At 43.3% G+C, this 14,126-nt stretch overlaps 1 protein-coding gene across 2 annotated transcripts in view; it reads left to right on the plus strand.

Moving 5' to 3' along the window:
- The window catches only part of BUD31 (BUD31 spliceosome associated protein), a 66,471-nt gene extending 56,037 nt beyond the window's left edge, over nt 1-10,434 (plus strand). For both annotated transcript variants that reach the window (XM_078665056.1, XM_078665055.1), the window contains one exon: nt 10,128-10,434. In XM_078665056.1, the coding sequence (XP_078521182.1) occupies nt 10,128-10,178 (51 nt within the window). In that variant the 3' untranslated portion in view covers nt 10,179-10,434. The remainder of the gene's footprint in view (nt 1-10,127) is intronic.
- The last annotated feature ends 3,692 nt before the right edge of the window (nt 10,435-14,126 follow it).

A 14,126-nucleotide genomic window follows, 5' to 3' on the forward strand; every position in this document is an offset into this window, starting at 1 on the left:
TAAACTGACTTTTCACAGACTGAGTATTAATCACACACTGATTTTAGCACGTATGATTCAACAGGAAGCAATTTGTTTTTTAATGTAGCTATTTTAGTCTTCTAAATTCTTCATTTATTGTAATCTTGATTTTATTGTTCATGTGCTTATGCAAGGTTTTAATTAATCAAGCATAATACATTTACTTACTTACATAAAAAAAGAGGTCACTTTACAAAATATTTAGGTATGATCACTGGATTAATAAAAAGTTGCTGTTCCTCATGCAGCGTACTGTTAGTGACATGCAAATGTATGTGGTTACATAACTTTCTATTTCATGAGTAACCCACAGTAAGTGTGTGGATCACTGTTTCTTGGTAAATGCTGCCCCAGTACCTCCTATTTCCAGTAGATGGCATGCTAATGTTTTACTGCAGAAAATCTCTGAACTATAGAGTTTTCCTAAAGTCATTTGACTGTACACTGTTGGATGCTGTCACACGGCTGAACTGGAGGAGGAGGAGGTGGTAAGATTACTTTATGTATTCTGTGTTGAACTCTACTCCAAAACACACAATGAGATGTGTACAGTTCTGTACTCCGTCTTAATGGTGTTTGGTATACACTGGGTTCTCAGAGCGAGTCTCAAAGAGATACTCTCACAAGTCAACACAGTGTGTGAATGCACCACTGTGCAGACATGTTTTCCCTAACATACGTTGTGTACGGGCTGCATACAGTAAGTTTTCCACACTAGACAGTTAGTATGCGGTCAATTTCTGTGGCATAAACCGCATGTGCTCATGCCTTTCGAATACTGCGGAGAATTTCTTCCCTGATCAAACATTTACTGGATGCACACAGTTAGCTCCCCACAAGAAGCTGTTAGAGGTGGTTAAAGTCTATTACTTGGCAAAATCAGTCATGCCCAGCCTAGAAATCATACTCCACAGACCTATATTTACAGCCAAATAACCCAGGTTTCAGATAAATTAATATGTTTGTTATATGTCTACCACATGAACAAGCACTTGAGGAAACAACACATTCACTAGATGTCGGCCCAATTGTACAATATTTAGCTGAGGATAATTCAGCACAGTACTTTAAGGTAAAGGATTCCAAGGCTGGAGCGGTCGTTCACAGCGTGTTGGGATGTTACATTTCACATCCCATCCTCGTCTCCAGTATGAGATTGGATAAACACCACAAGAGACCTTGCAGATGGTGTCTTCGATCTTTATTATAGATACCCCAGCCACAGCTCAGTCAGGCAAGTCGCCTCACCTCTGCACTTTTCAGCTGTCAAACTAGCTCCCAGCTTCTCGTTCCTGTGTTCAGGAGAATCCAATTGTCAGTGGGGTAGGGAAGAGAGGAAGATACCTCAATAGGCCAGCACTTTAACCTTCTCTGCTTGTAGTGCAGTTGCCACCTTCTGTTACCATGACTCTGCATTTGTTTAACCTAGTTATGGAACCTCTCACCACCTTGCTACAAGCATCCAATGTTCACTTCCACATGTACGCCGATGACACCCAACTTTATCTCAAATTACAATCACCCAAAGACATTATGCTCTTGAATTCAACGATCAGAAGCACCCAATCCTGGCTGGCCGCTAATCATCTCAAACTCAATGCTCTTAAAACAGAGTTCCTCTTGATCTCACCTCCCGCGAAGATCTCTACCGCTCAAATCTGGCTTAAACACCTAACCGCACTCAATGTCCATCCCACCATCGTGGACTCAGCAAAATCTCTAGGCATAACACTTGACACCAACCTCAACATGCAGGAACACATCAACAAAGCAACTAAGGGTGCGAACTACCAGATCAATACCTTAAGGAAACTCAAACCCTTCCTTCCAGCCAAATATTTCCAAACTGCGGTACAAGCACTAGTCATCTCGCGAATAGATTACGGCAGCATCGCCCTCTGCGGTCTCCCCCTAACTACTACGGCACCCATAAGAGCTTCTCTAAACGCCGCAGCGAGACTCATCACTGGATCAAAAAAACTCACACATTTCCCCTGACCTGAAAGCCCTGAATTGGCTGCCTTTTGAAGCCAGAATATATCTGAAAATCGCCTGCTTGACGCACAAGGCTGTTCACCTGAGCTCACCCGGATACCTCGCCCAGAAGCTGATGATTTCTGGTGGCTCCAGAAATACTAGAGGCAGAAACAATCTCTTGCTAAAGCCCCAAAGATTCCGCAAGGAAAAAACGTATAAACGCTCCTTCTCAGGAATGGCACCCAGGATCTGGAACTCACTTCCCCCTGAAACCAGGCTCATCTCCTCCACCATACTTTCTAAGAAAGAAGTAAAAGCTATCCTCATGGCTAAATACACCTGAATTATTACTGGGGTTGATATTTACAGACGCTGTACCATTCAGTTCTACTGATCTTTTTGCATTTTTTGTATGACTCATGTTATTGACCTACCTGAGGGTTTACGCTACCACGTATTTGTACTTGTATCATTATTGATGTATCTGTCTGACTATGGTACCTGAATGCTTACGCTACCACGTATTTGTACTTGTATTTGTATTTGTACTTGTATAATTATTGATGTATCTGTCTGACTATGCTCCCGCATGGACCTTCCACACCCCAATTGTTATCTACTCACGGGTTGGTCCTTTCGTCTGTAAAGCGCTCTGATATCTGCAAAGATCTTGTTCGCGCTATATAAAACTTTCAAAATAAATAAATATCCACTAAAGTTAACAAGTAATATGTCTGCTTACTGAGAGACCTGGTCTTCATAACTCGAGCATGTTGCGCATGGCAGTCATTTGAACACTTCTTACTTAGGCTGAGCCACAAGGTTATTAGGTTCCATGTTTATATATGTCAGAACCCCGTTCAGCGGGCCACGGGATAAGCAGGGTTAATGGGCCCTGCTGTGGGAGTTGAGGCCTTTTACTCTTGATGTCCCAGGGCCCGACCATCTATGGATCCTAAGCACCTTGGCCAGGTAGCTCTTTAGAACTTGACTCTCAATAGTAGCGTGGATCGAGCACTCCAAGGCTTCTTGGGGAGGGGAGGGTGGAGGGGGATACACAGGGTGAAAACGGGCTCACAACTCAAATCATGCTCACCAGCAATAAATGATTGTCCAGTCAAATACTTATTGTGAAAAAGAAGTATTTATTTTTACCACTACCAACAGAAAGGGAAATGCGACATTCCGAAGCAACTTTCACAGTCCCCTGAGGTCAGAGCTCTAGTGTTTCTTAGGCGGTTCCCAGAGTCCCGCTACCTTCTCGCTCTAGCGATAGTTATTCCCCGTTCTCTATAGGCAACCTTCAGATGATGTCCCACTAGTATTCTAAGTCTCAGGAGCTCCACTCCGACTCTGTATTGAAGTCAACAGTGTTCCAGCACTGAAGTATTCTTTGGCAAGCAAGTTCAACCGAGGCTGACTGGCCCAAAATCTGCCTTATCTGCACGAGCAGGATCAGGACAGCTGAAGTCCCTGAGTGCGCCCCCTACGCGGGTGGTCCAGCTGAGCAGCTGTCTACGGTACGTTTCTTGCATGCAGCCGAGGCGGGCTGCGTTCAGTGGACCTCAATATCCTCACATGTGGTCTTGCTGCCTCAGTGACCAGAAGTTCTTCATGGTTACTCCAAGCTTGGTAAGCTCTGTTGGTTCTTCCCGCTGTGGGGAGGATGGGAGGTGACACTTCTTGCTTGTTACTGGTGCTCTCCCCTGGCATACAGGCTTGGACCTGATCAGCACGGCAGGTTTCTTCACGCAGCCTCTCCTGGCATGTAGGGTCACTGGCTCTCCGCAGCACAAGGTCTACGGCCCACTCAGCATTGTAATCTTTTCTCGGTGGCCCATCCTAGCATACATATTCACCAGCTTTTCTCCTCACATGGGCTACAGTCCGCTCAGTACTGCAACAATCACGGCTTGCTTCACAGCGGCCCTTCTCTGGCATACGAGGGCCGCCGACTTTCCCTTCACACATTTCGAAACAGGGATCCATTTGGCTTGATTATTCAAGGGACCTCTCCCCTTACAGTCCTTTGTCAAGATCAGTGTGCCTTGTGAGGAAGAGCAAATAGGGAGGCACTAGTACTCCAGGTTCCAGGGCAGGTGGTCTTGGGTTTCCTGGATGAAGTTCCCTCACTCAACTGGGAGACTAGCAGGCCTTGACCCCCAGTCCTCATCCCCCGCTCACTCACCAAACAAGCCACAAAGATCTGGGACTTGCTGCACGACAATTCCCCATACCTACTTTTCCTCCCGGAAACCTGGCAGAACCCTGCATTGGCACTTGACATCACCACATCCAACATTGCCAGGCAAGACAAACTTCACAAGGACAGAGGCGGATCATCCACAAGAACACCATGAGCAGCACTACATCCATGAACGTCCTCCTCCAACATGGAAACCTGCTGTTTAAGCTTTGTTACAACCAACTTAACTGTAAGCGGCATTCTCGTCAACAGACCACTAGGAGTGCACACCAACTTCACAGGTACCTTCACAAATTCATCACACCACTCGCCCTCGATGCTAGCAATTACATCTCACTCAGAGTCCTGAACTTCCACCTGGAAGACTATGCCGACCCAGAGTCAAGAGAACTCATCAAAGAACCTGGAAGCCTGGGCCTCACCCAATGAGTAAAAGGACCTATGCATGTCGACGGACACCCCCTGAACCCTATTTTGACCAACATTGACAACATTAGAGTCAACGAGCCCACAGACCATGCCCTCAAGTTTGGCATCCAGGTCCCAGTCCAAATTGCACGCACCACCACCACCAGGCCAGCCTGCTGAAACTGGAACAGCGCACTAAATATCCACTGACTCAAACACAGCAACAGCCTCCCCAAAGCCATCAAATTCAACAATTGAGTCTTCGCCTGAGTCCACTCCCTGCCCCCCCCCCCTCCCCCCACACACACACACACACACTCATTCAACCACAGCAATACGACAAGATCCAGATCACAGACCAGCTGGTACATGGAGAAAGTCCTACTGATGAAACGCCATCGCATATAACTGTTGTGCAAAAATGAGCCAAGGCTCTGCAGACAGGAGCACATTTAAATCCGCCCTAAGACGCTACCACCAAACTCGCTGTTCTGTCTGAGCGTACCGATGCCAGCACCAACCGATTCAAACAAATCTTTGCCTTAGTGAAAGATTTCAAATCTCCAACTGCTGCCTCCAACTCTTATCACCCATCCGCAGGAACTCTGCAACAATCTCTCAAATCTTCAAAAATGAAGACCCCCACCATTTACAGCAACTTCATCCCATAGCCAGCCCCAACAGACCTCACCCAATGCCTCTGATCTTCTGTAAAGAGCCAATTATAGCCACATGGCCCACCATCACTCCAGAAGAAACTGCCACCACCATGAAGTCCATCCACTCAGGGGACCCATTGGACCCCCAGCCTACTCAGGACCATGCTCGCACCCATTCTAAGCGCCTCCACCTCTTCCACGACATTTGCATATACTTGGAAATGCGATACGGCCCTCTCTTTGCTGAAGAAGCCCTGTGTGGACCCTTCAACACTCGCCAACTACAAACCAATTTCCCTGATTCCATTCCTGGACAAGGCCTTAGAGAAAATCATCAACGGATACCTAATTGAATATCTCAACAGCCGGCAACCCCTCAACACCAATCAGTCTGATTTCAGATCGAACCACAGCATGGACACTGCTCTCAAAACTGCCACAAATTACATCTGCATGACTCTGGACAGAGGAGACATGGCGGCCCTCATCGGCAGGGACCTCTAAGTAGCGTTTGACACGGTCTCCCTACAAATTCAACTCCTAGATGACATCTGAATTCAAGGGCATGCACTCCGATGGATCTGCTCTATCCTGACTGATAGTACCCAGTCAATGAGCTTAGCACCATGCACCTCTTAAGCCTGGGACCTCATCTGCGGAGTTCCGTAGGTATCCTCCCTGAGCCCGACCCTCTTCAGCACATACATGTTCCCTCTAGCCAGTATCATTTGTTCATCCATATTCTTTCCCCCATGGACAAGGCGCCCAGTGCCCGGATCAAGTTAAATGCCTATATGACTGAAATCACCTAGTGTATGAAGGCCAGCTGTCTAAAGCCGAACACTAACAAGACCGAAATCATGATCTTTAGGAAGAGCCCATCGCCGTAGGACTTTATCAGATGGCCAACAGAGATAGGACCGACACCACTAGACACGACCTCCCAAGTCAATGCCATCACCTCCAGATAGAGGTGATGGCAAATCTTCCATCAGCATCTTCAGGGTATGGCTGAAGATGCTGAGGAAGATTTTCAAATGACTCCAAGTCAGACCTGGAAGACCATCACGCCTACCCTGGTCACAAGCAAGCTGGGCTACGGGAATCCCCTCTGTCAGGATCAGCAAAATTCTCACCAGAAGGCTGCAGACCATTCTGAACCTGGCGGCCAGAATCACTTGCAACCTCCCATGCTGTACTCGCATCACACCATACCTGAAGGAGCTCCACTGGCTCCCCATTCACAAATGAGCACAATTCAAACTCCTTAGCCTCACTTTCAAAGCCTACATAACACAGGCCCTGCATTAACTGAACAATCTCATCTGCTTTCACAAACCTTCCAGAACGTTCCGCTCGCCGTACTCCTACTTGCACAAGTCCCACTCATACAGTCAGTTCAGTTCAAAAGCTTTATTCGGTTTGCAACAGCAACCATATAAGCACACATAAAAATATGATAACAGGCTCAATAACATTCTCCGGATAGTTAATACTTAATGGGGACAGCTATTTGTACAGGGTAGGCATTGTACATTTGTGCAAACACGCAAAAAAAAGTGTCCAGTGCTGTGCAAATGCATCATATATGTCTGAAGAATATTATGCAATATGTGCAAGTTACGCAATAAAGTGGCAAGTATTTACAATTTCCTAGCTATTGCCTAGTGCATAGATTACACAATATGGTGTCTTCTGTAATTTATCTTCCTAATATACAGATTTCATCAAAAGTGACAAGCGCAAACATTGTACATTATGTGCAAATAGCGCTAAAAAGTGTCACGTGCTTACTGTATTCCTTCTTCATTCATTCATTCAAAGTTTTATATAGCGCAAACAAGATCCTTACAGATATCAGAGCGCTTCACACAAAGACAGGACAGGGGCAGTAGGAATGAACAGAGATAGTGGGAGTAGTATAATAGTCACTAACATGATAGGGTAATAATATGTACATAAAACATATCAATATACAATCAGGTAAACAAGTAATATAAAATTGAGTGCCTAAAAAATGAAAGTGTGTCCTCATGTAACGTAACTGGTGCTATGTAAAGCGGTCTGATAACTGATTCGGTTCGGTTCAAACTCTCAAAAAAAAAATATAAGACCGCACAAGTCATTGATCCCACTACAGAGGTGTTCAGGTACACCTTGGGAGTGTGGATGGCTTATACCAATGTCCTAATATAGAGAGAACACTGAGTGGGGGCATCGGGATTTAATTATGCAAAAGTGCAAAGTGCCTCAAATTCCAGAGCAATATACTATATCATATAATAAACAAATTTTAAAGAATGATAGATTTCCTAATCGCAATGCATTTTAAAATATAAGATGCCACATAGAAGCGAACATCCGGACTTTCCAGGGTAGACACTAGCCTCATAGCATTTTTAGTGGATCGAACATTATATTTTAAAAACAATGGTTTCAGGTAAAATTTCCTAAAAGAAAGATAAAATTTACAAAACATTAAAAAATGGCAGCAACTTTGTTTAGACATATCACATGGGCAGGTGGAACTGGTACTTTTTTTCATAAAGGCCACGCGATGATGAGCAATCCCTAGCCTTAAATGTATCAAGACAAACAGATGAGAGCTTTTTGTTACATTAGTCAAGTATGCCTGAAAACCAGCTTTGAGGTTTAATTGCTGGTAATATACAAGGGTAGATGGTTGACCAATTTGTCTCCCTCGTGTCTCCCCTTTGTAAGCTAAAAAAGTTTCTTTGAGCTCTTTTTTTAGAAATTAGAGCTGCATAAGCCGGTTCTGTATGGATATTACAATTAAACAAAAGGCTATAACCAATAATGAATAAAATTTAACCAGGGGCTACGTAAACAATAATCAAGCTTTAGGCAATCTTTAATAAGGTGTTGCGTAAATAGAGTTTTCTCTTTCGACCAAATAGATCGCCATAGTAAAAGAGGTTGTAAGGCAGCTAAATCTGAAATGTAATTTAGACCCACTTCCTGGTGGATCAGATCTGTAGAGGCAGATGGTGGGACGCTCAATAAACGTTTAAGAAAGATGTTTTCATCTTGTTGTAATGACTTTTCGATGTGGTGGCCCCAAATTCCAGCGCCTTAGAGTGCAGATGATACGCACCTGCCATTGTAAATGGCCACCATATCTTTAATTCTTTGGGCTCCCACTTTAGATGAAAATCTAAAAATACTATTTGTGTTCCTACTCATTTTTTGTCGAATGTTATCATATTCACCTGCCCATTTCCTGCAAATGTTACTCCAAGATAACAAAATGTTTTAACAGAGTGCATTTTTGTTTTCTCTAGGTTAAAAGCCTTATTAGATTTAGATGTTTTTTTTCCCGCATGTCATAACAAATGTCTTGGATTTGTTTATTAAAAGTTTTCTGCCATTAATAAACAATATACAATTATTAATAAGACGCTGAAGGCCATTCAGGGTACGTGACAATAAAACCGCATCCTCTGCATACAATAAAATTGGAACAGGCTGTCCGTCTATCAGGGGGGCATCAGCGGGTATCTGTCTTAATACTGCGTCCACTTGGTTCATAAATAATGAAAACAAAAGTGGGGCCAGAACGCAACCCTGTCGGATGCTCCTTTTGACATTAAAAAGGGGGGTACATTCGCCAGCAGGCCCATAGCGCACACTACTGGATAATCTCTTGTAGACTCTTGCCAAAAAATAAACAATTTCTTTAGGGGCACCTATGTCTAATAATGTATTCTACAATATGGAATGGTCCACAAGATCAAAAGCGCTACTTAAGTCTGCAAAACATAAAAACAAATTACCCCCTTTCGCCAATGTATATTTACTGATAAGGTCAAGATTGACGCACTGTTCCAGGGTGCCCAAACCCTTCCTAAACCCATATTGTGCTGGTGAAAGGATTCTGTTGTCTAAGGCCCATGTTTCGAGCCTCTTCAACAGAATCCTACTCATTACCTCACACAGTCAACCAGATCTGGCAGTCAAGCCATCTCCTACTTCACTCCTAAAGTGTGGAACAATCTGCCACTACACATCATAGCCTCCTCCTTACTTCTTGAATTCCACAAGAAATGGAAGATCTGGCTTTTCGAGTAGCCCCTAGGTGCCTAGACTCACACCTGCTCAGCACCAGGATTTCCTCCTGGGTGATAGTGTCATCTACAAATGAGCACAATGTAACATAATTCATTTTTGTATAATTTTAGCATTTCACAATTAAATGTAGTGGAACATAGCAGGGTGAGGAGGGCATAGCACAATATAAGAAATGTTATCAGCTATTGGACAGTATTGATGTTTTACTCTTGGAATGCTGACTTTTTTTTACTGTAATACAATCTGTGAACTTGATTTATGTATTCTTCATCGCACCTAGCATTAAATATATTGTGCCACAATGTACAACCTTTTTATCTTGGGCATAAGATTGCATAATTTTGTCTTTAAATATCTATATCAATATATTTATTATCCTCACTTGTAAGGATATGTTGTCGAAAACGGCATAACCGTAGTTGCACTTCTCAGGCTGATCTTTCAACCAAATAAGCACTTTCTTGTTTATAGCACAACCTGAAACCAGCTCCTTGAAAACATGCACTCCTTCTTGCTGCCCCTTGGTATGATGGCCACTTTCAGTGGTGGTTTGGTTCCAGTAAGGTGTTATTTTGCGTGTTTTTTTTTTAATGAAAATGCAGACCAACAAGGGCTATATATAGAACCTGTAAGCTCACGTCCCTGTCACTATAAGATCAAAATTAAGTTACTAACAATGCCAGTTTAGATACATGCCTAATTCAAGTGTACTTTTGTACTTTGAACTAAACAAGATTTCTATATTTTATTTCTTTTCTATTCCTCAGGGGAGAATCATTGAATGCACACATTGCGGCTGTAGAGGATGTTCTGGTTAATACTTCTTTTTATTGGACATTAATTGGAATTTCGTAGAAGCCTATATCTCGTCACTTGGACCACCGCCTGCATGGATGATGGAGTCATCCGCACAACTATTGCAAATAATGTCTGTGTATATTTAAATGTTGTCTTCTTTGTGGGGCTGCTGCATGCTAGACTGGAGTACTTTAAGTTTGTTGTTTTTATTATGTGATTGCTTTAATCCGTTCTTAAATAAAACATCTACTCCTCACAAATGGTGGGGAACATCAATGTGTCGTGGAAGGAGTTTGACTAAATTCTTGTGACATTAAAGTGTATATCATGTTCCTACATTTGAAGTCTATTTGGAGGGGAAGGATAACGGGAGGTCCATAAAATGATTGTGGGTCCCAGTTTAGTTAGACCCTTTCCATTACTTAAGGTAGATGGATACCAGGTAGATGGATTGCATCAGATAACAGTAGAATACTGATATCTGCAAAACCTATTTCATTCAATGGGCATATTGTGACCGTATAAATGCTCTTTCATTTGACAACACTTTTTTATTTATCCTTACAGAGTATAGTTGGCAACGTGGCCAAAAGAAAGCCCACACGTTTGCTGCCTTTGCCTTTGTTCATCCCAAATCCATTACATGTCCAGGATAGCAGAAGCCTCCCCACAAACCAACCACACATCGCGGTCCACATTTGCAGACCTTTGTCAGTTTGGTGTGTTTGTGCTTGGTCACTTTCAAGTTATTGAACAAGTATTTTCAACTCCAATGTGTTGCACCTGTGCAAGAACTATTGGCTTTGCCAATGTCTTTCAGCCATGTGTAAAGCAGAGTGGAGTGGAGTAGAATGGAGTGACGTGGAAAGGAGTAGCATGGTGTAGAGTAGAGAGGTATTGTTTGGAGTGGGGTAGAGAGGCATAGAGTGCCGTGGGGTGGCATAGTGGCTTATAGTCGTGTAGAGTAAAGTAGGCGTAGAGTGCAGTGGCCAAGAGCACAGTATTAAAGGACTACTTCGGAGCCTCAGTTCAAGTTCTACTGGGACCTTAATCTCTGATGGGAAGTCACTCTCATGAATTTTGTCAATGTTTTATGAACGCACTGCACTGGTGAACACCCTATTTTGACAAAGTGGAAGAATGCAACAAAGGCACGCAAAATCACAGTCACAATTTATGGTACAAGGATATGCGTATTCTTTGTCACAACAACGGACTATTCGCTTCATAGATGGGATGGCAGGCTTACATTCTTGGGTGGGATGGAAACAAGCAGCATGGAAGGGGGGGCGGGAGAAGGGGAACAAGCTACATTATGGGGATATGGGGGACTAACTGAAAGCACAAGCACTCGTATGGTGTGTTTAAACACAAAAAAAGTAACTTTAAAAACGGGAGCCGTGGAAGGACACAAGTACGTGGTCAATGCTGCAGAGAAGGGCCAAACACAAGCCGAGGACCCTTTAGGTAATGACAAATGGGAACAAAGAAAATTAGAGTGACACTGAAGCTAACCAGTGGTAAGCTGTGGGTGGGCTGTAAGCCTACTGTATCTAAACAAAATGTCTCGCAGAGACAGCGCTGTCTAGGCGAAACCTTAAAAGAACACAAACAGCTATCCCTGTTTGCAGAGGGTCCTTGCGTCTGTGTAGCTTACAGTACCTTGTAGAGGGCCTGTGCTTTCGTCGAGTTGAATGCTGGCCAGTGAATTTGTAAGCACGTTACTGATTTGCACAGGAATGTGCACACGCTGGGTCTTTCTTTCCGCTCCCCTTCATCGAGCGTGGTCTGGTCTGACTGAGTGTTAGCCAAGCACAACCGAAGGCTCAAGGTAGACCTGCATCACATTAGACTCCTGTTTGCATTGTGAATCCACGCACTGCTCTGCTTATGCATCCTATAGTCGTACATTTGATTTACCACCGGTCAGTCATAGAGGGGAAAAGAAAGCATCCATTTCAGAGGATGGCTGTTTAAGTTCCCTCTGACCGACATACTCTCATCACCCACATGGGTTCATAGCGAGGCATTTTCTGATGTTTGCATGCCCCCTTCCATGGTAGAAATGAGAACCGATAAATAGCTGTCTTCGGCACACACCTGTTACATGGTTGTTTATAGAGTGTGGCTGTTAACAACACTGCTTCAACTTTACTTCTGTGTTTCCTCTTTGCAAATCTTTAACTAGTAGGGCTGCATTGTTAGCGCCCTAGTCATAAGGCTGCACGTTGTATCTCTCAGGCTCCATCTATGACTTTGTAATCAAGGCATGTAGGGACTAGGTACAGAGGTGCTTTGATTTGTCAGAGCAATACCACCTCATACTATTATTATATGTAGATCACCTTGTAGCTACTGTCCTGTCTTTCAAACAGTGTTGGGGCCCTCGACTTGTTCTCAAAACATCCACGGTATTTAAAAACTTCTTCACATTCTATGAAACTTTGGCTGAGTTTACAACGACTGGTCGTGAGACTCGAGGAAAGTCCAGGTATTCCGAAAATACCCCCCCTGCGCCCACAGAAACTCTTGTGTCCACAGAAAGCCATTTTTCCACAGAAACTACCTCAGGATTTTCACAAACCCAAAGTACTCAAAACCTCCTTCGATACTTTCCGATACCACTGCCAATCCTCAAATGCTCCTCTTTTGCTTTGAAACATAATTGGTATTGTCTGTAAACCACACCCTCTCTTGAACCTGTCTCATCCTTTAGTAAGGCGACTTTGTAGGGCCGCAGAGGGTTACATCCCTAGTTTTATGCCCTAGTTTAAGGGACATACATAAGGTATTGCTGGTGCCTATCTGACAGCAAGTGGCCCCAGGACCCAGAGTTAAATTACTAATAAAAATAAAAGTGGGCACAATTTTCCAAGGTTTTCTGGGGAATTATCAACTATATGAAACAAACAAATTCAGAGATAATGACGGGTATAGTTGAAAGACTTTCGGTTGGCAAAGTTATGCTGTTGATGAGTTACAATATTATATAGTGCATTTGTTAACCAGACCTAATGATTCACATTAGAGGTTTATCTATAATGGTACATTCCACACAGATGCTTTATATCCAGAAGGCTGCACTGGCACGTTTCACCCGCTTGTGATTAATGCTACTACAGCTTTGCCAATGGAAAAGCTTTAGAACAGTTATTTACATTTGAAGCATAGCTCTACTTTTATGGTGAAATACTTCCCTAAGGCATGTGTAATGCACTGCACATTAAGCCGTCAGTTTCAGCCCCAGTGAGGGCATCAAAAGAAAAAAGTTGATAAAAATGGGAAGTGTGTGGAGTGCTGCAGTTGTTAAAAAAAAAAGACAACCTAAAATGGGCATTGATTATGTTAGTATCATTCTGTGCCAAAAAGATGCACATGAAGGAATGGTGCTTTAAGATTTTGCTCTGGGCTAGTGAAAGTAGCAGTTAAGATATCCTGCATGTACTAGAACATTCATCAGAGGAAGGCGTTCGTACCTGTCTCCCAGTCACAATGGCATGTATTTGGCCAAAATACAGCTATAAATAAATCTAATGGTCATTCTAAAAAAGTATAGTTTATACACTGCTTTGCTCATTGTCATTGATTTTGTTCCATTCATACTCCCCTAAATAATTTTTCAATTTGTGTTACTTTTTTTACTCATTCTTTACTAAGTTCTCTGTGGCCCTCAGAGGTCTCTTCAATTCTCATAACCCTTGCTGTTGTGCAGATCCTGTCCCAGTCCTAAGAAACCTATCTTCATCCCTCGTTGACTCAGCATCCTCAGGGTTCAGCACCAAATCAATTGTCAAACCTTTGAAAGTGTTCCTGAAGTCTCCCTTCTGGCAACAGAGAAGGGAGGGGGAGAGAGAGAGACTAAAATATTCAGATAGAGAGCGAGGAGGTAAAAAGAAAATATAGAGATACGAAGATACAAAGGCTGTAGAACAGGAAGGTAATGAGAGGAAAGGAGAGATGCAGATGGA

This window comes from Lissotriton helveticus, chromosome 10 (assembly GCF_964261635.1).
Source record: "Lissotriton helveticus chromosome 10, aLisHel1.1, whole genome shotgun sequence".
Taxonomy (NCBI): domain Eukaryota; kingdom Metazoa; phylum Chordata; class Amphibia; order Caudata; family Salamandridae; genus Lissotriton; species Lissotriton helveticus.